This window comes from Mesoplodon densirostris, chromosome 2 (genome assembly GCF_025265405.1).
Source record: "Mesoplodon densirostris isolate mMesDen1 chromosome 2, mMesDen1 primary haplotype, whole genome shotgun sequence".
Taxonomy (NCBI): Eukaryota; Metazoa; Chordata; class Mammalia; order Artiodactyla; family Ziphiidae; genus Mesoplodon; species Mesoplodon densirostris.
In genome coordinates this window covers 1,095,834-1,119,271 of record NC_082662.1, presented here as the reverse complement: position 1 = coordinate 1,119,271, position 23,438 = coordinate 1,095,834, and the positions used below count along the sequence as shown (strand labels likewise).

The 23,438-nt window shown below is 63.1% G+C and overlaps 2 protein-coding genes and 1 long non-coding RNA gene across 3 annotated transcripts in view; 1 reads left to right on the top strand and 2 right to left on the bottom strand.

Moving 5' to 3' along the window:
• SKI (SKI proto-oncogene) overlaps window positions 1-3,205 on the bottom strand; it is a 60,889-nt gene extending 57,684 nt beyond the window's left edge. The window contains exon 1 of the mRNA XM_060088833.1: window positions 2,178-3,205. Within this exon, the coding sequence (XP_059944816.1) occupies window positions 2,178-3,146 (969 nt within the window). The 5' untranslated portion in view covers window positions 3,147-3,205. The remainder of the gene's footprint in view (window positions 1-2,177) is intronic.
• Window positions 3,206-7,096: 3,891 nt separating this feature from the next.
• LOC132483504 (uncharacterized) lies at window positions 7,097-13,472 on the bottom strand. The gene is made up of 3 exons (XR_009531077.1): window positions 12,878-13,472; window positions 8,643-8,775; window positions 7,097-7,624 (listed from the first exon to the last, which is right to left on the bottom strand). It is a non-coding gene; the product is annotated as an uncharacterized LOC132483504 (long non-coding RNA).
• A 402-nt stretch (window positions 13,473-13,874) lies between these two features.
• On the top strand, window positions 13,875-21,212 carry LOC132484675 (uncharacterized). Its single transcript, XM_060091531.1, has 7 exons — window positions 13,875-14,076; window positions 14,530-14,702; window positions 14,812-14,960; window positions 16,626-16,830; window positions 20,011-20,106; window positions 20,467-20,758; window positions 20,983-21,212. Exons 1-7 carry the CDS (start codon window positions 13,875-13,877, stop codon window positions 21,210-21,212), a joined length of 1,347 nt encoding a protein of 448 aa, XP_059947514.1.
• The last annotated feature ends 2,226 nt before the right edge of the window (window positions 21,213-23,438 follow it).

Here is a 23,438-nt window from a genome sequence, read left to right as displayed (position 1 = left end):
GCAGTGGGCAGAGTCCCGGGAACAGGACAGGAGGTGAGGCCGGCGGGAGGAGCGCCCCCCGAGGTGCAGGAGGGGCAGGAAGGCACAGGAGCACGCGAGCGGCCCAACAGCCACACGGCTGAGGCCCGGAAGGAGGGACACCGGACCGCCGGCCCATACCACCACTGCGAGGATAGGCCGTGCTGACACTTCGGCCCGGGGACCCCAACCTCTTACAGCCATCACATCTTGGTCATCACTTGGGAGACTTTTTTAACCGGCGAATGAGCTTTCTGAGCGGCGCTGGGGGGAGCACAGACGGAGAAAGGGTGGCGCTGACCATCTGTTGAAATCACCGGGCATGAAAGCCCCCTCTGACCTCTTCCCTGGGACTGTGGCTCAGGGGACGGTCCTGCCTTCTCACCTGGCAGTCCCTGGGCCCACGAGCTGAGCCTACGGACACCCATGTCCAGAAGAGCAGAGCCTGCTGCAAGAGGGCTGAGGCCCGGGCCTGCAGCTGCAACAAAGAGCCCACCCCAGGAAGACAACCACACACGTACACGACCCAGATTCGGACACAGACACAGACACACACCCAGTCAGACAAGCCCCTCTGCGTTCCACCCTGGGGTAAGTGACCCACCACGGGCTTACCCAGCCGGCCAGAACCCACCACCATCTTGCACACGGGGCTCCCTCGGGCCACGATGGCTGTCGAGGGGGCGGGCACCCCAAACAGAAAGGCCCCCAGTGTGCAGGGAGCACCCACCACGCCACCCAGAGCCAGCTCCCAGCCTAAAACGAAGGGCCCGGCCAGCCTGCTGGGATCTGCCGCCGGCCGTTCCCGTCAGCACACTCCCCCAGCAACGCTGCCCACTCAGACGGTCCCTCCCGCCCAATCCCAGCCCCACAGTCTGCAGACAGCTGCCACCTGGGCGCCAGCCTAGCCAAGGGCAGAAACACCACAAATCCACAAACGCACACGGTGGCCCCCTCTGAGCGCAGGCGACAGGCCCTCACTTCCCCTCCCCTCCTCCGCTCCCTCAGACTCTGACACTCCGCTGGAGGGGCGCCCAGAGAAAACCGGGCGGGAGCATCTATTCACAGATTCGGGAAAAAAAAAGTTTGATGCAATAGCTGAATTAATTAGGCCTCCCAAGAATAGCTGAGCCAATGCAGCATTCTGTGTGTGCAATTTAATAAGCCTGGATATTTAAAAGAAAAGTTACAAATACTCGGGGAGAGGGGGAGATGTCACAGAAAGTTAGCGTGGACCCCACTGAATGGTTTCGGCGTCGAGTGGCCCGGGAGCTGCCAGGCTGGATCACACAGATCCTCCGTCTGGCAAACAACGGGGCCTAGGCCAGCGGCCCTCCCCGCGGCGCCCTTCAGCGTTTCAGAGGGAAGGAGGGAAGGAGAGAAGGAAACGTGCGCATCCAAAACAAATCGCAGGCCGGCGGCTACCCTGACACTCGGGGCCCCGGGTGCCCGCTGACCAGTCCCCGAGCCCAGTGCCAAGTGGCCCTCGCCCCCGCACGGGGGACTCTGGGATTCACTCCCTGGCAGGCCAGGGCAGACACACAGAGCTGGAGTCGCCGAGTCTCGGCCCCCTGCCACCACGGCCCGAACACCTGGCTTCGGTTTAGTGTCTGTCTCCCAAACCTTCAAGGCACAAACAGGCCCTGCCCGGCCAAGTTCTGCCTGCTAGGACACAGGGGCAGGCGCCCCTCTGTGTGCCAGCCCGGGAGCGTTAGGGCCAGGGCCGGTCCCTTCCGCCAACTCGGCCTGGACACCTCCTTGGGCCCCAGGAAGGCCTGGGCTGCCGGCTCCAGCCTGGGCGCGGCCGGGATCAAACTTCCCGGGACTCAGGGCAGAAGAGTCCGAGGTCTGAAGCCTGCCCCTCCCGGCCCAGCTGGGCACCGGCTATGGGCCTCAGGAAGGCTTCACCCACCCTGGCCTGCCCTCGAGGCCCCCAACCAGGCAAGCGGCTTGTCCCAGGAGTCGGACGGGAGGACCTTCCTCCCAGATACATGGCCATCTACGGGGACGCCAACGCCACCCCAAATTTCCTTAAAACCAAACCAAACCCTGAGACGTGTGGCGGAGGCAAAGCCCCTGACCCAGGCGGAAGCCCCACCCTCTCCGCAGCCCGCCCTCCTACTCACTCCCCGGGCCCGGCCGTGGCGCGGGACACTCACCCGGGGCACCCGCCGCTTGTACTTGTTGCCGTAGTCGAACTTCTCCTTGACGTCGTCCAGACAGCGGCCGAGGCGCGCCTGCTCCTCCTTGCCCGTGTAGTCCTGGCTGAGCAGGATGTAGGCCCGCCAGTTGGCCGAGTCGAAGCCCCAGTGGCAGGTCCGGTTCTCCAAGGCCTTGTGCGAGTGCACCACGAACTTGTGCGGTGGGTACATGAGGCGGCAGTCGAGGCACTGGATGCAGGCGGCGCTCGGGCTGTTGTAGAGCTCGGGCACCAGCAGCCCCTTGCACTTGCCGAAGCACTCGTGGTACACGCGCACGCTGCGCTCGCTGAGCTCCAGGCCCAGCGCCAGGCTGGCCGCCAGCTCCTTCTTGCAGGGCGGCGGGTAGGCGCCGCCGTACAGCAGCGCGTTGCACAGGCGCTCAGCGTCCGTCTTGGTGATGAGCCCGCACGAGGGCGCCGAGAAGGGCAGGATGCCCATGACTTTGAGGATCTCCAGCTGGTCGGCCGTGCAGCGCGAGCAGTAGATGTGCAGCTCGTCGCACACCGAGTTGATCTGCTGCAGCGAGAAGTCGCGCAGCACCGAGTTGAGGATCTGCGGCAGACACAGGCGCTTCTCGCCGCCCACCACGAAGCACGAGATGGTCTCGCCCTCCAGCACGGTCTCGCAGCGCTCGGTGGAGCGGTCGGACGGCATGAAGAAGGGCCCGGGCAGCACGGGCGGCGGCGGCTGGATGGCGGGCAGGTGCAGCACCGGCGGCGGCTCGGCAGCCGCGGGCACCGGCGCCGGCACCGCAGCCGCGCCCGCCTCCTTGGAGCTCTCCTTCTTGTAGGCCTCCTGCGCCCAGCGCGCAGAGAAGGCGGCCGGGCCGCCCAGCGAGCTCATGGAGCTCAGGTGGAACTGCTCCAGCGTCTTCTGCAGCCCCGGGTGCGGCTGGAAGCCGCCGCGGCCGCCCGCCGCCGCCTCCATGGTGCGCTCCGGCTCCCCAGGCCGCTCCCGCTCCCGCGCGCCCGGGCCCCCGCGGCCCCCGCCGCTGCCCCGCGCGCCCCGGCGGCGCCCCCGGCCCCGGCCCCGGCCTCCCCCCGCCGCCGGCTCCCGGCCGATCACGGCCGCGGCCTCGGCCTCGCCCGGCGGAGCGAAGGGGAAGGCGGGCGGGGCGAAGGGGTCCCGCCGCTGGAGCCCGCCGCCGCCCGGGCCCGGCGCCACATCCACGCGCCCCGCGCCGCGCCCGCCGCCGCCGCCGCCGCCCGGGCCCCCCGCGCGCCCCCCGCGCGCCCCCCGGGCCCTAGGCGCGGGGCATGCCCCAGCGCGCGCCGCCAACGCCAACGCCAACGCTCGCGGGCCCGGGGCTCGCGGGGGGCGCGCGGGCAGGTGCCGGCGCCGCGAGGCGCGAATCGCCGCGGCGACCGAGGCCGAGGGGCCCGGGAGGAGCGGGGGCGCGGGCGCGGGGCCCGCCGGGCCGTCCTCGCGCGGCGCGCCGCCGCCGCCGCCCCGCTCCTCCCACCGCGCGGCGCCCGCCCGGCTCGTCCCGGCGGCGCTGGCCGGCCGCGTCGCGCCCGCCGCCGGCCTCCCGGCCCGGCCCGCGCCCACCCCGCCGCCCGCGCCCGGCTCCGCGGCCTGCCCGCCCGCCCGCGCGCGCGCGCGCGCGGCTTCCGGGACGGCGGAGCGCCTGTGGGGCGGCCTCAGACCGCGGCGGCGGCGGCGGCGCGGGGCTCGGCGCACATCCTCCCGGCGGCTCGCTCCAGCTCGGACTGAGCGCCCGGCGCTGAGCTCACGCCGCCGCCCCGCCCCGCGCCCCGCCCCGCCCCGCGCCGCCGCCCCGCCCCGCGCGTCGTCTGGGGCCGCGCGCCCGCCTCAGCCGAGCGCCGGCCAGGAATGCGCCCGCCCCTCGGTCCGGCTCTTCCAGGAACGCGCGCTCCCCCCGGCCCGCGCTCGGCGCTCCGCCGCACTCGGCCGTGCTTGGGCCCGCCCGCCGGCCCGGGACTCGGGCCCGCTCGGCTGAGCTCGGGCACGCCCGGCCGAGACTCGGCTCCGCTCGGCTCCGCTCGGCTCCGCTCGGCCCCGCCCGTCCGGGACTCAGCCCCGTTCGGCTACGTTCGGGCCCGCCCGCCGGAAGGCCACTCGGCGGGGGCGGGGGCGGCGGCTGCGCCCCGGGTCCCCCATCCGGTGGCGGCAGCTTCCTGCGAGGCTGCGAAGGCGCCCGTCCCGCCGCCGCATCGCCGCCAGAGCCCAGAAACCCACACAAGGTCCCCACTACAACCGCAAACCAGCTGACGGGCGGACGGGACGGGGCGGCACACCCTCCACCGCCCACCTCCCAGCCCCCGGGGTCCCCACGCAGCTGTGGGGACGCCAGGCCAGATGATCCACGTCCCACATAGGACAGGGACACCGAGCAGCACGATGTGGGTTACTACACACGTTGGGATTGCAACACCCCGGAGACCCCACACAGGACACAGACATCACGCAGGCTGTTCTGGGGACCCCCAAGCGGTGCAGGCGCGACACAACACCCCCAAGGGATGACTGGCCGCAGGGCCGACCACCCCATGACCCTGCACGGTGGTCCACACACACAGCCAGCGGCTGCGCCTCCCACCAGTTCCAGGGCAGGGCTTGCATCGAGGTCACCGCCAGGCCCAGGCCCAGGGTGGGTCTTCAGGAACCTGGCTCCTTCCTGCCCCCGGCAAGCTGGCGCGACCCTTACCCTATAGCCCCCAGGCCCAGGGAGCCATTTATACATCTGCAGGGCACCAGGGCATGGCCAGTGGGAGACTCCACTGTCTGTCGTGGCTCTATCACGAGGGAGAGACAAACCAGAAAGTGCTGGGTGGGACAAGAACGGGGCCTGAAGTTGGACAGGCTGGCCGGGGGCCCCCAGAGGAATCAGCATCCAGCAGAGGCCTGGGGGGTGGGGACTTGAGATCAGGAGGACGATTCTGGTGGTGCTCAAGCCAAGGGCAGAAGGACATCCAGCCAAGCTGGGCAGTGGCATCTTTCCCTCCACAGGACAAGGGCACCCAAGCTGTCCTGGGCACTGGGGGACACATGGGGGGGCCACAGTGCTGGACAGAGGCGAGAGGGCCATGCCCACTTCAGCCTGTGTGACCTTCAGCTTGTTACCTACTGCTCCTGCCTCCCCAGTGGAAGCTGGAACTGGCCCCAAACCAGCACTCCCCAGGGTCGTGTCTGCCCCCGGGGAGCCGACCCGGTGTCTCTGCAGGCCTCTGTCGCCCCTCAGGCACGGGCAGGTGTCTGGAGATGCAGCTAGGATGGGCAGGTGACCCCACACCTGCATGACTGCAGAATCTCAAGGGAGGCCTTGAGATGAGATTCAGGGTTCAGTGCTCCACGTCTGAAGACCTGACCACTCCCCGCCATGGACGTGAACCCTCTCCCACCCTCGCCTGTGCCCTGGGGACTGTCTCTTCCACTCTTCACTCCAGTGCCCCCAACGCGAGGTTTTTCCACGGGTGCTGGCACAGGAAAACTAGGAAAGGGGTCCTTACAAAACAAAAAAAAAGGACTTCTTTGCTTTCGGAGGCTGTTTTCTTGGTCCCATTTGGACCAAAAAAATTTCTGTTGTACCTGAGTCCGTTCCTTCCACGTGGCTTTAACTCCCATACAGTCAGGCAACCTGTAATTGAAAGGAGATGGTTGGAGCACCAGAGGGCTGGCCAGGGAGTGTTTCCAGCCAAACGCACAATTCCTCCTTCTCGTTCGGCCAAGTGAGCACTCCCAGGAGAGCCCCGAGCCTGAGGGCCCCGGGACAGGTAGTGCCTGGCTCCCAGTGTCTTCCCACCCCCCGCCCACCCCCTGTCCTCTGGCTTTGCAGGGCTCCAGGAAGGGGTCTTGGGAAGGGGCCAGGTGGAAGGACCAACACTCCCAGAGATTCAGAACCCAGATTGAAGCTGAAGTGGGTGGGTGTAGGGTGGGGGACAGGTGAGGGGTGAAGGGCCCTGAGATTCAGGGAGGGCCTGGACTGGTCGCTAAAACTTCTCTGCCTCAGTGGACTTTGAGGTCTCCTTCCCCGAAAGATGTCGGAGTTTCTGCAGCAGCCGAGGCCATCCTACCCACCGAGGGCCAGGACAGCTGTACCTGGAGAGAGTCAGCCAGGCCCTGTCTTCTCCATGAGCCCAGTTGGGGGCCCCCAGTTTCTGGCCTTCCTCCGTTCCACTCATTGCAGCAGCTGCCCTGGCCAGTGGCCTGCTCCCCCCACTGACCCCTGCCACAGGCCACGCACCACACTGTGAGGTGGAGGGTCCAGGCCACAGGCACAGCCATGTTGGGGGCAGGGGCAGGAACCTGCTGCGCCAGGCCCACCCAGCTCACTCTCCAGCCCTTGCCGCACTGATGGGTATGGGCAGCTGGTCATGTGCGTGTTCACTTGTGAGATAAATACACACTGTGGAGCTCGTACCCCTGTGGGCACAAGCCAGGCTCTGGGACCAGTGGGGAAGGAGACTAAGTTCTGCCCCGTGTGCTTCCGTGTCCTGGGGCCAAGGAGGCCAAGGATTGGCAAACTGCTTGAAAGGGACCAAGATCATTCAGGACCTGGGGGCGGGCTTTGTAGCCAGCAGCACCCCGAGACCTGAGAGAAGAGGGTGCTGGCAGGGATGAGGGGCCCCTGGCCTCAGGGGCAGCTCAGAGGCCCAGCTGGGGAAGTGGACTGGGAGGCTCAGATCAGCAGGTCCCGACAGAGACCCCGACAGGCAGCTCTGCCCTCCTTGGTCCCACCTGTTTCCTAATCCCTACTCCATGGGAAGAAAACACCTGGTCTCAGACAAGCACAAACTGCCATTGTCAGGAGAGTGCTGAGATACTGTTTTAAAACTTTAAGTTTGAAAAAACAAATTACTCAAGTAACATGAGCTTGATAAAAATTTAGAAAAGACTTTTATGTTATTTTGAGTTCCACCAAAAGCAGACCCTGAGACAAAGATTTGAGTGAAAATATGTGTTTGGGAGGTGTTTCCAGGACACACAAATCAGGGTGGGAGGAAGGGAGGGAGGGAGGGAAGGCAGGACACCCGAGTGTGTTACCAGCCTGTCACCCCAGGCTCCTGGAACTGGATCCTGGGGTGCAGAGCCATCCCCGGGGGCCGTCCTGATTGAGGTCAGAGCCCAAGGAGGGGAGGGGACATCCAGTGGAGCAGGGAGATTGATTACATATGGGATTGAGCAAATAAGGAAACAAATTACTGGTGACACATCAGGTCTCTCGCTGTTAGAGATCGGAATTAAACAATGGAAAGGGGGCTTCCTTGGTGGCACAGTGGTTGAGAGTCCGCCTACCAATGCAGGGGACATGGGTTCGTGCCCCGGTCCGGGAGGATCCCGCGTGCCGTGGAGCGGCTGGGCCCGTGAGCCATGGCCACTGAGCCTGCGCGTCCAGGGCCTGTGCTCCGCGGCGGGAGAGGCCACAGGAGCGAGAGGCCTACGTACTGCAAAAAAAAAAAAAAAGGAAAGGTATGAGGATATCTGTATATGTATAGCTGATTCACTTTGTTATAAAGCAGAAACTAACACACCATTGTGAAGCAATTATACTCCAATAAAGATGTTTAAAAAAAAGAAAGAAACAAAAAATGGAAAGGGATAAACAAATGCAGTGAGAGGCCCTTAGAGGAAGGACACCCCAACAGCAGCAAACACCCCAAGAACCTGTGTCTTGGCTTCTAAATGCCATCCTCCACTAAAAGGAGGCAGGGTCCTTTGGAGAAATGGCTAGTCGTAGGGCTTGGGCAGGGCGAGTACAGGACGAGTCTGGAACATCTTGCTGTGCGGGGAAGGAGGAGAGTCCAGAGCATGACAGGGACGCACTGAGAGGCCATGCAGCTGGCTCGAAGGGGAAGGGCCCCCCATGGCAAGTGGGAGATCGTCCTAACAGCCGTGGATTATAACCGTGAAGTCAAGTAGAAGACCGCAGGGCCATGCGTATTTAAATATTTATTAAACTAAAATGTATTTGTAACTTGAAAGTTTGATGAGAAATGGGCTATGTGCATCGTTTTACAGTTCTTCCCCACAAGGCTCCCGGCAACTGCAAAAGGAAGAAGAGTGAGTTCCCGGGGGGTCCCTGTCAAGTACCACCCAAACAGAGCCATCCGTGGACACCAGCGGTCATCAGATCAATCGTAACCCTGCACCACCTGCCAGGGTGGGACGGTCACTTCTGTGACTCTCCTGCCAAGGAGGCATAACCTGCACCTGACCGTGACGAAACCTCTGACACCCACACAGAGGGACTTTGTACAGAAAGACGGGCCTGGAACCTTCAAAGGTGTCAGGCTCATGACAGTCAGGGAAAGGCTGAGGAATATTCCGGACCGATGGAGACGAAAGATACGACGGCTCAGGGCAACGTGTGGTCCCTGGCTGGATCTCGTTACTAGAAGCGAGTTATTGGAGGGACCAGAAAGCCTCGGATGTGGCCTGAGGCTCAGAGGGCAGCAGCCCTACCTGGGACTTGGTGCTGTGGGGTGTGATGGACAGAGCGCCATGTCAGCAATTCACTCTCAAATGGTTTGTGGGGCGTGAGCGGTGGTGTTCCTGTACCACTCTTGCAACTTCTAACTTCTCTGTAAGCTTGAGACTGTTAGAAAACACAAAGTTTATTTTTAAGAATGTCATGGGGAGGAGGCATGGATTCTCCGTTCAGCCTTGTGAGCCTGAGCTGCCTAGCAGAGCGGGCTCCAGCCTGGGGCCACTGGAAGCCCTACTGCTGGGCAAGGCAGGTCAGGCCTGGGGAGCACAAGCAGAACCCCATGAGTGTCTGCTGCAACTCCAGCCAAGATGGCGGAGGAGCTGGACCCCCTTCCTGGTCCAACACGGGCACAAGCCAGGGAATATAGGTCACTCTTTAAATGTATAAAAGTGAAAATTCAGAAGGAAGGGAGCTCCACAGAGCTGGAGACAAGGCGGAAGGCAAGGCCCAGGGGTGAGCAGGGTGGAGACCAAGCAGTCTACACGGGGCTTGGAGTTGGCCTCACATCACTAAGGTCAGGGAGTTAAGGCCACGGTGGGAAGGAGTTGAGGCCACAGGCCATTTCTCAAACGGGAGCTGGAACCAGGCTTCTACCATGACCATACAGGCTGAGAAGGGGCTGTCTGGTCCATGAAGGGGATGTAGAGATTCTGCCCAGCAGCCTGGAGGAGGAGCCCAGAAAGCAACCAGCCCAGAACAGGACAAGAGGGCAGAGGGTACAGGGAAACGAGGAGCTGATGGAATATAGGATGTATTTGACTAGATTCAAAACTGTATGGAGGGGGCCTCCCTGGTGGCGCAAGTGGTTGAGAGTCCGCCTGCCGATGCAGGGGATACGGGTTCGTGCCCCGGTCTGGGAGGATCCCATATGCCGCGGAGCGGCTGGGCCCGTGAGCCATGGCCGCTGAGCCTGCGCGTCCGGAGCCTGCGCGTCCGGAGCCTGTGCTCCGCAACGGGGGAGGCCACAACAGTGAGAGGCCCGCATACCGCAAAAAAAAAAAAAAAAAACTGTATGGAGAGCCTCCTGGATGAGGCAGGAGATATTAGCTATAGGAACAAAGTCAGCAGATGAAAAAGAAAGCAAAGCAAATATTAACTCCAGGAAAGACAAAGAGAAAACCTAAGCAGAGTTCACCACTTGGCTTAGCAGCGAACAGTGTTGACATAGTTATAATAGTGTAAACAGCAACTTAGGTCATTTAGGAAGAGAAAAGAGAAAGTCAGGTGAGGGCAGAGGGTGCTGGGTCATAGCTACTCCATCTCACAATGTCCAAAACTTGTAAACGAAGAAAGAAGCAGCAAGAGAACACAATTTAGAAAAATGGAGAAAAATCAGACAAGAAACGGCTGAAAGAATTGAGAGAGGCTGAGGCCAGGCCACTGGACCCAGGGTCAGATGGAGATGGCTTAGTGACCACCACAGACTTGTCCAAAGAGTCTTAACCCTTTGGGTTCTTTTTGTTCCTTTCACCTATGTATCTATCTTTCTTTGGTAAGAATTAAAACGAACGAATCATAACTCTAAACTAAAAATAAGTAACAACAAAAAGACGAACTCACATTCCGCCCCCCCCAAAATGCCACAGTTTGGGACATTAAAGAACACACTTAGAATAAGTCATAAGTTAAAGAAGGAATAAAATGGGAATCACAAAAAGTTTATTTTGCTGCACCGCACAGCATGTGGGATCTTAGTTCCCGAACCAGGAATTGAACCCGTGTGCCCTGCAGTGGAAGTGCAGAGTCTTAATGGCTGGACTGCCAGGGAAGTCCCAAAAAGTTTTTTGGGTTTTTTGTGGGTTTTTTTGCGGTACGCGGGCCTCTCACTGTTGCGGCCTCTCCCGCTGTGGAGCACAGGCTCCGGATGCGCAGGCTCAGCAGCCATGGCTCACGGGCCCAGCCGCTCCGCGGCATGTGGGATCTTCCCAGACCGGGGCACGAACCCGTGTCCCCTGCATCGGCAGGCGGACTCTCAACCACTGGGCCACCGGGGAAGCCCCCAAAAAGTTTTAAATTGAATGATGACGGAGCGCCGTCAATCATCGGCACAGCCAATGTGGTGCTCAGACATTTATGGTCTTCAGTTTCTACGTCAGAGACAAGAAAGTGGTTTTTGCCAAGTGAGGGAACTACAAATATTTTTAATTCCTTCCTCGTGCTGACCTGCATTTTCTAGTTTTCCAAAGACTCTGCTTCAGTCTTGTTGACCTTCCCTGTTGTTTCCCCTGGACCATTCTGTCTGGGAGGGACCCCCTTCCCTCATGGAACCTTCTGTGGGGTCAGCCTCGTGGCCCATATAAGGACTACTCATCCAAGGCCAAGGGTGTGTGTGTGCCTCCCCTGAGGTGGTTGGGGACCAAGGCCTGGGCCAGGTCACACGTGACTCCTGCACCCAGCACTCAGCCCAGACCTGCCTCGTGGGGGTCAGCTGAGCTGGTGCTCGGGGAGCTGAGCAGAGGACCTGGCCATGGTGCGTGGGAGCCGCCACTGGCCGTGAGGGTGGGCTGGCTGCCTCACCCAGGGCCCCCAAGTCCTGTCCATCTCCCACTGCGGGCAGCAGCCCCAAAGCCCTGCCCCTGTCCAGGAGCTGCCCTTGTCTTCCTGGAGGGAAGGGAAGAGTGGGCCTCTTACCTGTGCCAACCAGAGCCACCCAGATGCCCACCACGGGGTCACCATCCCGTGTCACGGCAGGGCACACCAAGGCCGGGGTGGCCTGGGACCTGCCCAGCGCGCCGTGCGGTAAGGATGTGGGAGCCCGGGTGAGACCCAGCCGCCCACAGCAGGGTGTGGGCAGGTGGCTGTGATGAGCCGTCGGGGTGGGGGGCCGGGTACAGGTGAGGGCTCTGAGGGCCAGACCCCAGAGACCTCAGTGGAGGGGTGGAGCAACAAGGGAGCCTGCCTTGGGAACACGCCCACTCGACCTCCCAGCAGCCCGGTGACGCCCGAGATCCAGAGGGACCCCCACGTCCTGCTCCGCCCCACCGGGGATGTTCGCCCCTACAGCACCAGGACAGGCCCCATCCCCCTCTCCTGGGCCCACAGCCTCTCCCGCTGCCTGGTTCTCCCCTTCCTCCCCAAACACACTCCCTAGGAGCAGGGTCTGCCCTGCCCTGAGCCCCTACCCAGGCCCTGGGGTCCGCCTCCTTTTGCCTGGGACCTGTCGCTTCCCCATCAGGGGGGACCTGAGGCAGTGAGTGGTGGGCAGACACTCAGTAAATCTTGGTGGACGGTCTGAGGGAGGTCTCTCGACGTGGGGCACCTCATGCCGGGCCCAGCCACCTGCGCAGGGGCAGGTATCCCCGGGCCGGGTGCTGTGGGAGCCGCTCCTACGGGCCGAGGAGCACCACACACAGCCGCTGCAGCTGCCCTGAGCCCCTTCCCCTCTCTGGGCCTGAGGCTGCATCTCCAGGAGACAGAGGATAGCTGGGCTGGCTCTGGGCTTTCGGCCTGTCGAACGGGAGGTCGGAGGTCGGGGGTCGCTGCACACCCCAGAGGGGAGGGGGCACGAAGGGGCGGCGGCCCAGGCCTCCGGCAGGGAAGAGAGGGTGGAGAGGCCATCCTCAGAGCAGTGTCCGCCCTGGGGGAACGTCACGGGAAGTCCCGGGAAGGAGGACAGGGGGCGGCTGGCGCCCACCCTCCACGGCCCCCCCGCGGCTTCCCAGAGAGACTCAGGGGCTCAGGAGGAGTAGGGTGGGTCTCGGCCTACGGACCCCAGGCCCGTCCACGGCACCCGGGCCCTGCTCCCTCCCCGCCCCTCACGCCCCAGGAGACCCCAGGCCCAGCCTCTGCAATCCCCTCCTGCTGCACAGGCCCTGGGCCCCTCTCTCCTCGTAAATCGTAGAACACGGAGCCGCACTCCGTTCCAGGGCAGGCCCCGCCCGCCCTCCTGGCGTCACTCCTGGCAGGCGCCGCAGTGAGCTCACTCATTACATAAGGCATCCGAGCTATTTCTTGGGGGACTGAGCTCCCCCTACACGGGGCTCCATTCCCCCCTTCCCTCTCCAACCATCAGCCATCACCAGCCAAGGGCATCTGGGCATGAGAGGCAAAACCCCCAGGCTCCCAGGGCGCCCCCCCGACCCTGCGTGAGGAGGGGGCTCCCTCCACCCCGCAGAACAAGGGTGGGCAGAGTCGCAGCCCCACCCCCAGCCTCAGGCGGGACGGGGAGGAAGGAAGGGATTTCCCCAGGGCACGAGGGCTCTGCCATTACCGGTCACTGTCCCAGGGATGCGGATGGGCTTGCCTCCCTCTGGGTCTGGCAGTCGCCCCCATCGGCACCCGCACCTGGTGCTGTGGGCTCCTCTGAGGGCACCTGGGTCATCCGTGGGCCCCGATCCCAGCCACATGTCAGCCAGGACTTGTGCTCTCCGGAGGAGCAGCAGCACTTCCCTTTGGTCAGGACAGAGGATGCCTGGCGAAGTGCCGCTGGAGGCCCCAGCAGGACAGCACTGTTTTCCAGAGGGGGGCACCAGCCCAGGAGCCCCTTGAGGCTGCAGAAGGGCCCGGGGACCTCAGACCTCTTGCCTCATTTCTGTGGCCGGGTACCACGTGGACGCAGTGGGCCCCCAGAGGACACAGCTGAAAGGGTGTCCAGACAGCGTGTGCTGGGCATTTCAGAGGGCCAAGCCGGCTCCTGGCCTGGAGAGGAGCACGACAGGTCCCCTCGTTGCCTGGAAGGAAGCTCCGGCGGCCATGGGGCCGGCGGGGCCAGGCCCACCGCGAGCTTCTCCCACGGGATGCCCCTTCCCCGCTCCTCTGGGCCCGGCGGCCAAGCTTGGGGCCCCGAGTTGTCCGCCCCTCGAGGCCGCTCGGTGGCCCGCGCTCGGGCCCCGCCTCGGGGGAAAGTGGCCCCAGCGCCGCCTCCCGCCAGCCCCGCCCGGAGGAAGCGGACTCCAGACACCCCGGCCGGGAGCCTGGCGTGCACCACGCCCTGCTTGGGGACAAAGCTCCCGGCGGGCGGCAGGGACCCTGGGGACCGCGGGCCGGCGGGTGGCGGCCCAGCCGGAAGCCCCGCGGCCCCTCCCCCGGCTCCCAGCCCCCGGCCTCTGTCCTCCTCGAGAAACGGAGAACGAACGAGACCGTGTTTTCCTTTCTTTTCAGAGACTCGCGTTCTTGGAACTTACACCCTCTTGGGTTTGCTATTTTTACCCACCCTGAGCCTTCCGGTCTCCATGGCGACGCCTCCAAACAGCAGATTCCAGGCGGCAATGACGTCACCTTTCCCTTTCCTGCCGCCCAGGCCTCCCGCCGCTGCCGCCACGCGGGGCCGCCCGGCTGAGCCCCCGTGGGCCCCGCCGCCTCCCCGTGCCCGCTGCCCGCTGGCCCGGCCCTTCCCCGGGCCCCTCCGCCCCGGGCTCCCTGCCACGCCGCTGCCCTGTGGGAGCTGCCTCGGCACCGGTGGCCCCTGTGGTGACCGTGCTGGGGCCGTGCAGGCAGCAGGAGCACCTGAGGCCCTGTGGCCTGGTCTCTTAAGTGCCAACTGCCCGTGGGTGTCGGTCCCCTGGGTGAGGCTGTCACACTGCCCGGCCCGGGGCTACTGCCCTCCCGGCTGTGTGGTCCACGGGCCTCAGGCTCCACACCTTGGTCCTGGTCCGGCTGCAGGACTGGGGGGCCTTGGTCCCTCCTCCTGGGCTGAGAAACGGCTGAGAAGTCTTGGCAGGGCCTCGCAGGACGGCCGAGTTCGGCGTGGAGAGCCCCGCGTCCCTGCCACGGACAGAAGAAGGAGCTCTTCCTCCGGCGGAGGAGTCCCAAAGAGCAAGGCCCCCCGCCCCCCGCCCCTGGGCCTGCAGAGGCTACCTTGCCTGGTGGGATGCCGGGTTCCCCTCCCCTAAGCAGGGCCTGCGCCTCCCCATCGCCCCACAGGGCCTGGGACGGACGGTATGAACCCCAGCCCCAGCCAGAAAGCAGACACTGGGTCTGGGGCCGAGGAGAAGGGGAGCAGGCAGGGCTGCGGGGACATCGTGGGGGGTCGGAGCCGCTGGCACGGGCCAGGCCGAGGGTTGGGGCCACGCTCTGCGCCGCCAGCGCCCAGAAAGGCAAAGAAGACACTTTGATAGCTCATTAGCTGCCGTCCCTGCTCCCAGAAACAACATCGCAGGAAGGTGGTTTCAAGGCTCACATTCCTGCCCTCCTGCTGCATTTCAGGTACGCAGTCCCAACTCGCCTCCGTCTGACACAGGCAGGCACACTCGCAGGTCTGGACAGGAGGCAGGCCGGTGGGCGGCCCCGTCTCCAGAGCCCCACACAGACATGTTCACGAATAGCTGTGCAGAACACTTTGTCGGGGGCCACAGGTGGGCCTTTCCACGGCTCCCCCAGGAGCCTCCGCACCCTGAGGCTGTGTCCTCAGGCTTGGAGGAGGCCCCGAGAGAGAGGGCCCAGGCCGGAGCAGACCCGGGCCCTGAGTGGAGGTGGCTCCAGCAGGGATGCACACGTGGCCTGTCCAGTTAAGCACCTACCCCAACAAGCTCCGTCTGGACCGGAGACACAGGGTCTGGGAGCTGTGGGACAGTGAGGGGCAGGGGGCAGGCTTCACACTGCGGGGTGTGAAGGTCAAGGATGGAAGGCCTGTGGCCCCAGAACAGGTCAGGTGGCCGCCCCACCGTTACCGCAGGTACCCGCGCGGGACACTGTGTGCCTCTGTCCTTCCACCCTTCTCCCTTTTTTTAAAAAAAAGGATATTTTAAAAATATTTTATTTTATTTTAATTTTTTTTGGCCGCGCTGCATGGTTTCTGGGATCTCAGATCGGGGATTGAACCCAGGCCACAGCGATGAAAGCACACAATCCTAACCACGAGGCCACCAGGGAACTCCCTCCCTTGGGGCTTTTATGTAAGGCTCAGACTCCTGGGACAGCCACTGCCCCGCCCTTTCCTTTACACCCTTTGGACCCCCCCACACAGGGGGCCCTGGTCTGAGCTCTGGTCAGCCAGACGCATCCTGCCCAGGCTAGGACCCAAGTGCAGGCGGGGGGCTCAGGCCTTGAGGGACAGTGAGTGCCTATGGGTGAGACCCCATGCCAGGCGTGACTGTGAAATTGATTTCTTCCACCAGGTTTATCAAGGGCCAAACTGTGACAAGCAGAAAAGAATTCCTGTTCTCAAGGGCTTACAGTTTCATGGGAGACGATGTAAAATTAAATTTCCATATGTTCTATATGAGTCGGGAGTGTATGCTCTTAGGAACAGACCAGGGTGTGGTCCAGTGGGTAAGGCTCTGCTCTCCCAATGCAGGGGGGCCAGGTTCGATTCCCGGTCAGGGAACAAGATCCTGCGTGCATGCCGCAACTAAGAGTCCATGTGCTGCAACTAAGAGTCCGCATGCCACAACTAAAGAGATCACGTGTGGCGCAACTAAGACCCGGCGCAGCCAAAACAAAAAAACTAGGGTGAGGGGGGTGGGATACCAAGCAGAGGGGCGTGCTCCTCATGAGGGCCATCAGCAGAGCCCTGAGATGGGTAAGAGGTGAGCGCTGTGGGCAGGGTGCCGTAGGTGCAAAGGCCCTAAGGCGAGGGCATGCTTGGGTCCCATTGGGGTCCACGCAGAGGGGTGGAGCAGGTAGTGAGAGGAGGGTGGGCAAACCCAGCTTTGCTGCCCCCGGGGGATGGGGGTTTGGGGAACCCTGCTCTCAGCCGGCCCAGGAGGCCCCCCAGAGCCACAGCCCATCACTGGCAGGTGGGGTGGAGCAGCTGCCGGGTGAGCAGGTGGGTGCTTCCCCAGAGGAGGAAGGGACATCCAGTACCCAGCACCCCTGTGCCTCCACTTCGCTGCTGGGAAAACTGAGAGTGAGATAAGGGGAATCGATTCGAAAGACACAGGCTACTTCTCCAAACATTTGTTCCCAGTCCCGCCCCCAGCCTGGCACAGGGCAGGAGCCACCGGCCAATGGGAGGGCCCTTGCCAGGCCCAGGCCAAGCCCCTCTCAGCCCCTGGGCGGCCCCTCCCCACCCCGCCCAGGGCCCCACTGCCCGCTGTCCTGCCCGTTCTGGGCACAGTGCAGGGGTTAAGGAACAGCCCACTTCAAAGGGTGGGGCTCCCGGCTGCCACCCCAGCCCCACCCCCAGTCCCACAGCCGCCGCAGGCCTGGCATTGGCCTCTGCCCAGCACCTTCTCCAGACCGGTCCACCTCCAGGCCAGCGCTGCCCAGCGGGCTCTCATCTCCGTGAGTAATGTTTAACTTGGAAGGGCCAGCGGACAACTGCAGGGGAGAAGTTCACAACAAGTTTGGATTTCGATCTGCTTGCCAGGAAGGAGAGGGGGAGGGGGAGGGGGAGAGAGGGAGGGCAAAGTTGAGAGGAAGAAAGGAGGGCAGGAGGCGGGCCTGAGAGACCAGCACCCCAGGGAAGCTGGAAGGACAGGGCCCAGCACCGCCCAGCACACCCAGCAGCCCCTCCAGCCTCAGCCTCCTGGCAGGAAACACCCCGGTCAGGAGGAGCCTCAGGATTCAGCTCTGGGGCAGAGAACACAAGACGTGTGTGCGCACACACACGGAGACAGACACACACAGACACACACAGAGACAGACACACAGACCCATACACACAGACATACACAGAGACAGACACACAGACACGCACAGACACGGAGACCCATACACACAGGCACACACACACACAGACACACACGGACACACACGGACACAGAGACCCATACACACACAGACACACACAGACACAGACACACACACACAGACCCATACACACAGACACACAGACATACACACACAGAGACCCATACACACAGACACACACAGAGACAGACACACAGACATACACAGACACAGAGACCCATACACAGAGACAGACAGACACACACACACACAGCGATCCATACACACAGACACACACAGAGAGAGACACACACACAGACACACACACACAGAGACCCAGACACAGAGACACACACACAGACACACACAGACACAGAGACCCATACACACACTCATACACACAGTCACACACAGACACAGAGACCCATACACATACAGACACACACAGAGACAGACACACACACACACACACAGAGACCCATACACACAGACACACACAGAGAGAGACACACAGACACACACAGACACAGAGACCCATACACACACAGACACACACAGAGACAGACACAGACACATACACAGACACACACACACAGAGACCCATACACACAGACACACACAGACACACACAAACACACAGACACATACAGACACAGAGACCCATACACACACAGACACACACAAAGACAGACCCACAGACACATACACACAGACACACACACACAGACCCATACACACAGACACAGACACAGACACAGAGAGACCCATACACACAGACACACACAGACACAGACTCACAGACACACAGAAACAGAGACCCATACACACACAGACACACACACACACACAGAGACCCATACACACAGACACAGAACTTGTGGTTGTGACCAGAAAGCCCTGCCTGCATCTCTGAGGCTTCAGCACAAGGGTGGAAAAACCCTCCGGGCAGGAGCACGGCTGAGGTCCAGTCGGGGCAGAGAGCAGGCAGGCCAGGGCCCTCCCAGAGGTCTGTGCCTGCAGGGTTGCCCACCCAGTGCCTAGCTGGGAAGGGCCCTGGCCAGCGCACCCTCCTCCATGGGAAGCGTGGCCCCTTCCGGGCAGCGGCTGCCCCAGGGCGCTCAGGAACATGGAGCCTCTCCCAGCTCCAGGTGTCCCCAGCCCACACCTAAGAAGGCTGAGGGGACCCTGGGAGGGCCCCGCTCCAGAGGCCCAAGGGGAGAGGCCCCAGCTCCCCCTGCCTTGGGGACAGGTCACCCCGGGTCGCCATGCCACGTGAGGCCCACCCTCCTCTACTGGGACCCGGCCCTGCCAGCAGCCCCCGAGCCTGGGGCCTGGCTCCATGGTGCCAGGTAAAAAGCTGCACCCACCCTTCACCGACTCGCCTCTGTTCTGGAATGTAGCAAATCTAAGTTGTTAAATGATTTATTTTCCGCAAGCATGCATTTTCCCAGGGAAAAATGCACCCCTCTCCAACCTTGTAGTTTGTCCTGATTTGCTCTCAGGCAAAAACGTCTACCCGTGGGGGGTGGGGCCCTGTATCACCCACCCTAGAGGACGGGCCACCAAAGCTGGCTGGGTGGGCACCCTGGCACCAGGTGGAGTGGGGCGCCTTGCCCAGGGTAGGGGACCCTCACCGAGTCACACCATCTGGACGAAGAGCTCAGAGCGAAGCTTTCCCACTTCTGGTATCTGCCCTCCGCTCCGCGGCTCTCCTTTCACTAGTGAAACTGTTTCATTTTGGACTTCCTCTTGGGAATCAGAGTCCCAGCCCTGACAGCAGCCGGGACAGCAGCGTCTCTGTCGGAGCTTTTGGATTCAGGGCCCGTCTTGCAGGCTTGGCAAGGAGCCTGGGCAGAGTAAGGAGCTTACCTCCAGCGCATGTGTTTGACTGTGACGTGCAGGGCTGCAGGGGGATCCGGGTCTCTGCGGCAGGAGATCTCCCACGCCAATTCTTTCTCCCTACTTTGCTTCTCTGGAGGAAAATCAACGATCACCCATCTTCTACAGACAGGCCAGTGAGTGAATCCATAGGGGCCCCTGCTCCTTGCCCACGCCAGACGGTGCCTGTGAAGAAAGCATCTGGACCTGGGGGTGCCCTACCCCCACCTGGGAGCCATGCAGATGCTGTGGCCTGAACACTTGTGGCCCCCAAATTCGTATGTTGAGACCTAACCCCAATTAGGGAGGTGGGGCCTTTGGCAGGTGACTGGGTCACCAGGGTGGAGCCCTGGTGAATGGGATTAGTGCCCTCATGAAAGGGATGGCACAGGTCTGTGTCCCACTGCGTGAGGACACAGAACCTGGATGTGGGCCCTCACTAGAACCCAGCCATGCTGCCACCCTGATTTCAGACTTCCAGCCGCCAGAACTGTGAGAGAGACATTTCTGCTGTTTATAGCCACCATCTATGGTATTGATATTTTGTCACAGCAGCCCAAACGGACTAAGACACCGGGGTCTCTTCCCTGCCAGCAGACATCAGCTCTCAGGCCAGGCTGAAAAGAAACAGGGTAACTGAGGCCCGTGGAGGGTGTTTCCAGGGCTCAGGGCCCAGGTCGGCCCACAGGTGAGGTGCAGAAGGCTGGACCCAGGGTGGGAGGGCAGCAGACCTCCAGGGGGGTCCTGCTTCTCAGCATCCCCCAGCACCCTGATGTGGTATGTGAGGGGCGGTCAGGAGCGCTTCCTTGGAGCCTGCAGCCTTGACGTGGCAGATAGAGCCCAGAGTATGACCCCGGGCTCCAGTGGGCACGTGGCAGGAGCTTCCTGTGCTCCCAGGCCCCTCCCCCCTGACAGGGTCACACGGCCACACGTGGCCCCACCCTGAGCTCCTGGAACGTGGCCAACAGGAGCCGTACTCTGTGTGCAAAGGCCCAGCCTGAAGAGAAGAATGTGCAGAAACGTGCTAATAACTTACATACGATTCCGCGGTGAAACGTAATATTTTAGATATGTTGGGTTGAAATGAAATATGTTTTTATGATTAACTGCACTTGCCTCTTTCACCTTTTCAGAAGTGGCTACTGTACATTCTGAATGACCCGAGCGGAGGGGCAGGCAGACAGACAAAGGCTGGGAGGGTGAGGGCAGGTCGGAGGAGGGTGTGGTGGGGACAACCGACCGCAGACCCGGGGCAGCACTGGAAGGTTCTCTCCCTGGAGGCTGGCGAGGGCCATGTGGCTCGGGTCGGTTCCCAGGACCCTGTGCTGCCGGGCGTCCTCAGGCAGCTTTGCGAAGGCCCATCGCCCACAGTTGCTCGAAGCCCTGCGTGGCCCCGGGTCTCGGCAGCATCCTCCCTGCCCAGCTGGCCAGCCGCTCTCATCACGTGGGGAAGAGAGGCTGCTATTCGGGGGGACCGGCCACCCCGGGGCACCCAGCAGCGGACGGCTCCCTCAAAGGACGCTGTGGTCCAGGAGATTTGGGGCAGTCTTTACCAATCGAGGGGCAGGCCAGGCGCCCAGGCCTGGGGACGCCAGAGGGACACTGGCCACACTCACCAGCCGCAGGACAGCAGACCCTGGGCAGCTGGGGTCGCTGGGCATGGGTGCACAGTCAGGGGGATAGTCCTCTCCCTGAGGGTCTCGGGGGCCCCTCCCCAGCCCAGGAGCAGCCCGTGAGGCACGTGGGCACCCAGGAGGGGAGCTGGCTCCACCGTCTGCCTAGGCCGGGCCTGGGTCTCCCAGGCTAGAGAAGCTGCCGCTCGTCCCTGCCCCAGGGCTTTGAGCTCCAGCACCACCTTCACCCGCTGACCCCAACTCCCCCCCTCAGGGCCACTCAGTGCCACTAAGTCGGGAAGTCCACCAGCCAGGCAGCAGCACAGGAGACCTGGGTTCAAGTCCCTGCTCAGAGCTCACTGTCACGCAGCCGATGACAGGGGCTGGACGGCCCGTCTGATCTCCGATGCGGGGCTGGCGCCCGGAAGTGAGCCCCGCGTGGGCCAGACATGGGGGAAGCAGCTCAGGGAGCCCATTCTGGCAGCTCCACCGCCCAGGCGCTGACACAGCCTCGGCATGGTTCTGATTTCTGATTGTCAGGGACCTGCCCCACCTCGGCCTCAGAGCCGCCCACCCACCCCTCCTGGACGGGTGACAGTCAACGCGGGGCTGAGCTGGGAGGAGGATCGTGTGGGCTCAGCTGGCCCCAGCGAGGGAGACCCCTGTGTGCAGGGGTGGCCAGGAAGGCCAGCTCAGCTGTGCCTGGCCTGGGTGGGGTGACCGGCCATGTGGTGGGGGGGCTGGGCCACGGAGGGGCCCCAGGCACTCCCGAGGGAGAGGGAGGAAGCAGCGGGGGAGGAGCCGGGCTGCGCCCCTTCTCCAGGGCCTGCTGAGCCGCTCATAGGCCCTGGATGGCCCGACTGGGGCTCAGTCGTGTCAGGGCCCGGGTGCCGCTGTCTTGGCTGGTGGGCAGCAGCAGCTCTGGGAGGTGCCCACTGCCTGAGAATGACCCCAAACAGGTCCCATGTCCCTGACTCCTGGTCCCCGTCCCGCCCCTCCCTCACCTGGGGGGGTCCCTAAATTCCTGCACTCTCCCCCTCCCCCACCCCTCCCCCACCCTTCTTCTGAGCGGCCAGCTGGGCCAGAAGGCGCCTCCGGAACAGTGAGAGGCCAGCTCTCTCCCTGGGCTGTTGCCCCAGCCAGGGCCCTCCCGCCCTCCTGCCAGCATCCCAGCCCGGGGCCTGCAGAGTGGCCCAGGGGGTGAGGCCCGAGGAGGAGGAGGGGAGACAGAGGCAGCAGGAGTGGAGGGCAGGCTGGCCTCAGTGGCCCCAGGGGGCTGAGAGAGCAGCCTGGGTGGATACCTACCGGCCACCCGGCTGGCTTCCAGCCATGTCCTGCTTGGCCCCAGCTTGGCTTTAGCCCGCCCCGTGTGGACACAGAGGCTCGGTCAGGGCTCAGCAGACGGTTGTCTGACCTCCCTGCAAGAACGGGTAGGGTTCTGTTGGGGCAGGGGTGGTGGGCACAGACAGGAAGCTGGGCTACAGACGAGAGTAAGGCCAGTTCAGAGAAGTGATTCCACGGGGCTCCAGGCCCCAGTGGCCGGACAGTCCCCTGCAGGCCTCAAAGGGGACACTCAGGACCTGGGGCTGCCCTCTGGCCTGGGGGGTTGCCAGGCCCCTGAGGGCCCTGCGACAGCCAAGGCAGAAGCAGCTCAGCACCCAGGGCAAGGGGAGTGGGTGGGGCCTGGGGGGTTGGTCCTTGCTGCTCCTGCCTCTTGGATGGTGAAGCCAAGGGGTCTCACGTCAGAGAGGTGGCCCGGCCCCCTCCTGCCCCCCTGGGCCAGACAACAGACAGCTGTGCCCTGACCAGCTGCTGCCCTAAACGTGGCAGTGGAAAGGAGACACAGGCCCTCTGCCAGGGGCTGGCGTCCCTTGAGCGGTCTCAGGCTGACGCCCCGTGACCTGTGGTTGCTGCTGGGACCTCTGGTGGCCAAAGTCCTGGGTCCCAGTAAGACTCAGGTAAAATAACTCCAGGGGCATGGCCCCTGGGGGCGGGGGTGGGAGGGAGGAAGCAGCTTCCTGTCTGTGTCCACCACCCCTGCCCCAACAGACCCCTACCCGTTCTTGCAGGGAGGTCAGACAACCGTCTGCTGAGCCCTGACCGAGCCTGTGTCCATACGGGGAGGGGCTAAAGCCTTTGTGCCCTTGTGAAGAGAGGAGGGGGCTGAAGGGGGCGGCAAAGGGAGGAGGAGGACAACGAGGCGGAGGGGGAGGGGGAGCAGGGGAGGACCCAGCTGAGGCCCAGCAGCACCTCTGATGGGGATGCCCGCCCCGTGAGCCACACGGGGACACCCAGGCCAGCCTGAGGACAGCCCCTGCCTGAGGAGGTCCCCAGGGAGGGGGTCAGAACTTTCTGCGTCAGGTCTCCCTCACAGCAGGTGGTCGGAAATGGCTCACACAGAAATGGGGGTGACACGGTGGGGGCCTAGAAGGCCAGGCTCCGGCCAGCAGATCTGCGGTAAGCAGGCAAGAGGCCACTGGAGCGAGGAGCTGGCCCACCCTCTCCACCCAGTGGGGGAAGAGAGAGGGAGGAGGGGAGGGGGAGGGGAGGGGGAGGGGAGGGGAGAGGAGGGGCAGTCTTCCAGCTGCACATGGTGCCGACAGCTTGGAGAGGCCGAAGTCTCTGTGTCAGTGTCCTGTGGCTACTGCACAAATGACCCACCTGGGGGCTTCAAACAACGGGATCCACTCTCACAGTCTGGAGGCCAGGAGTCCACACTCAAGGTGTCGT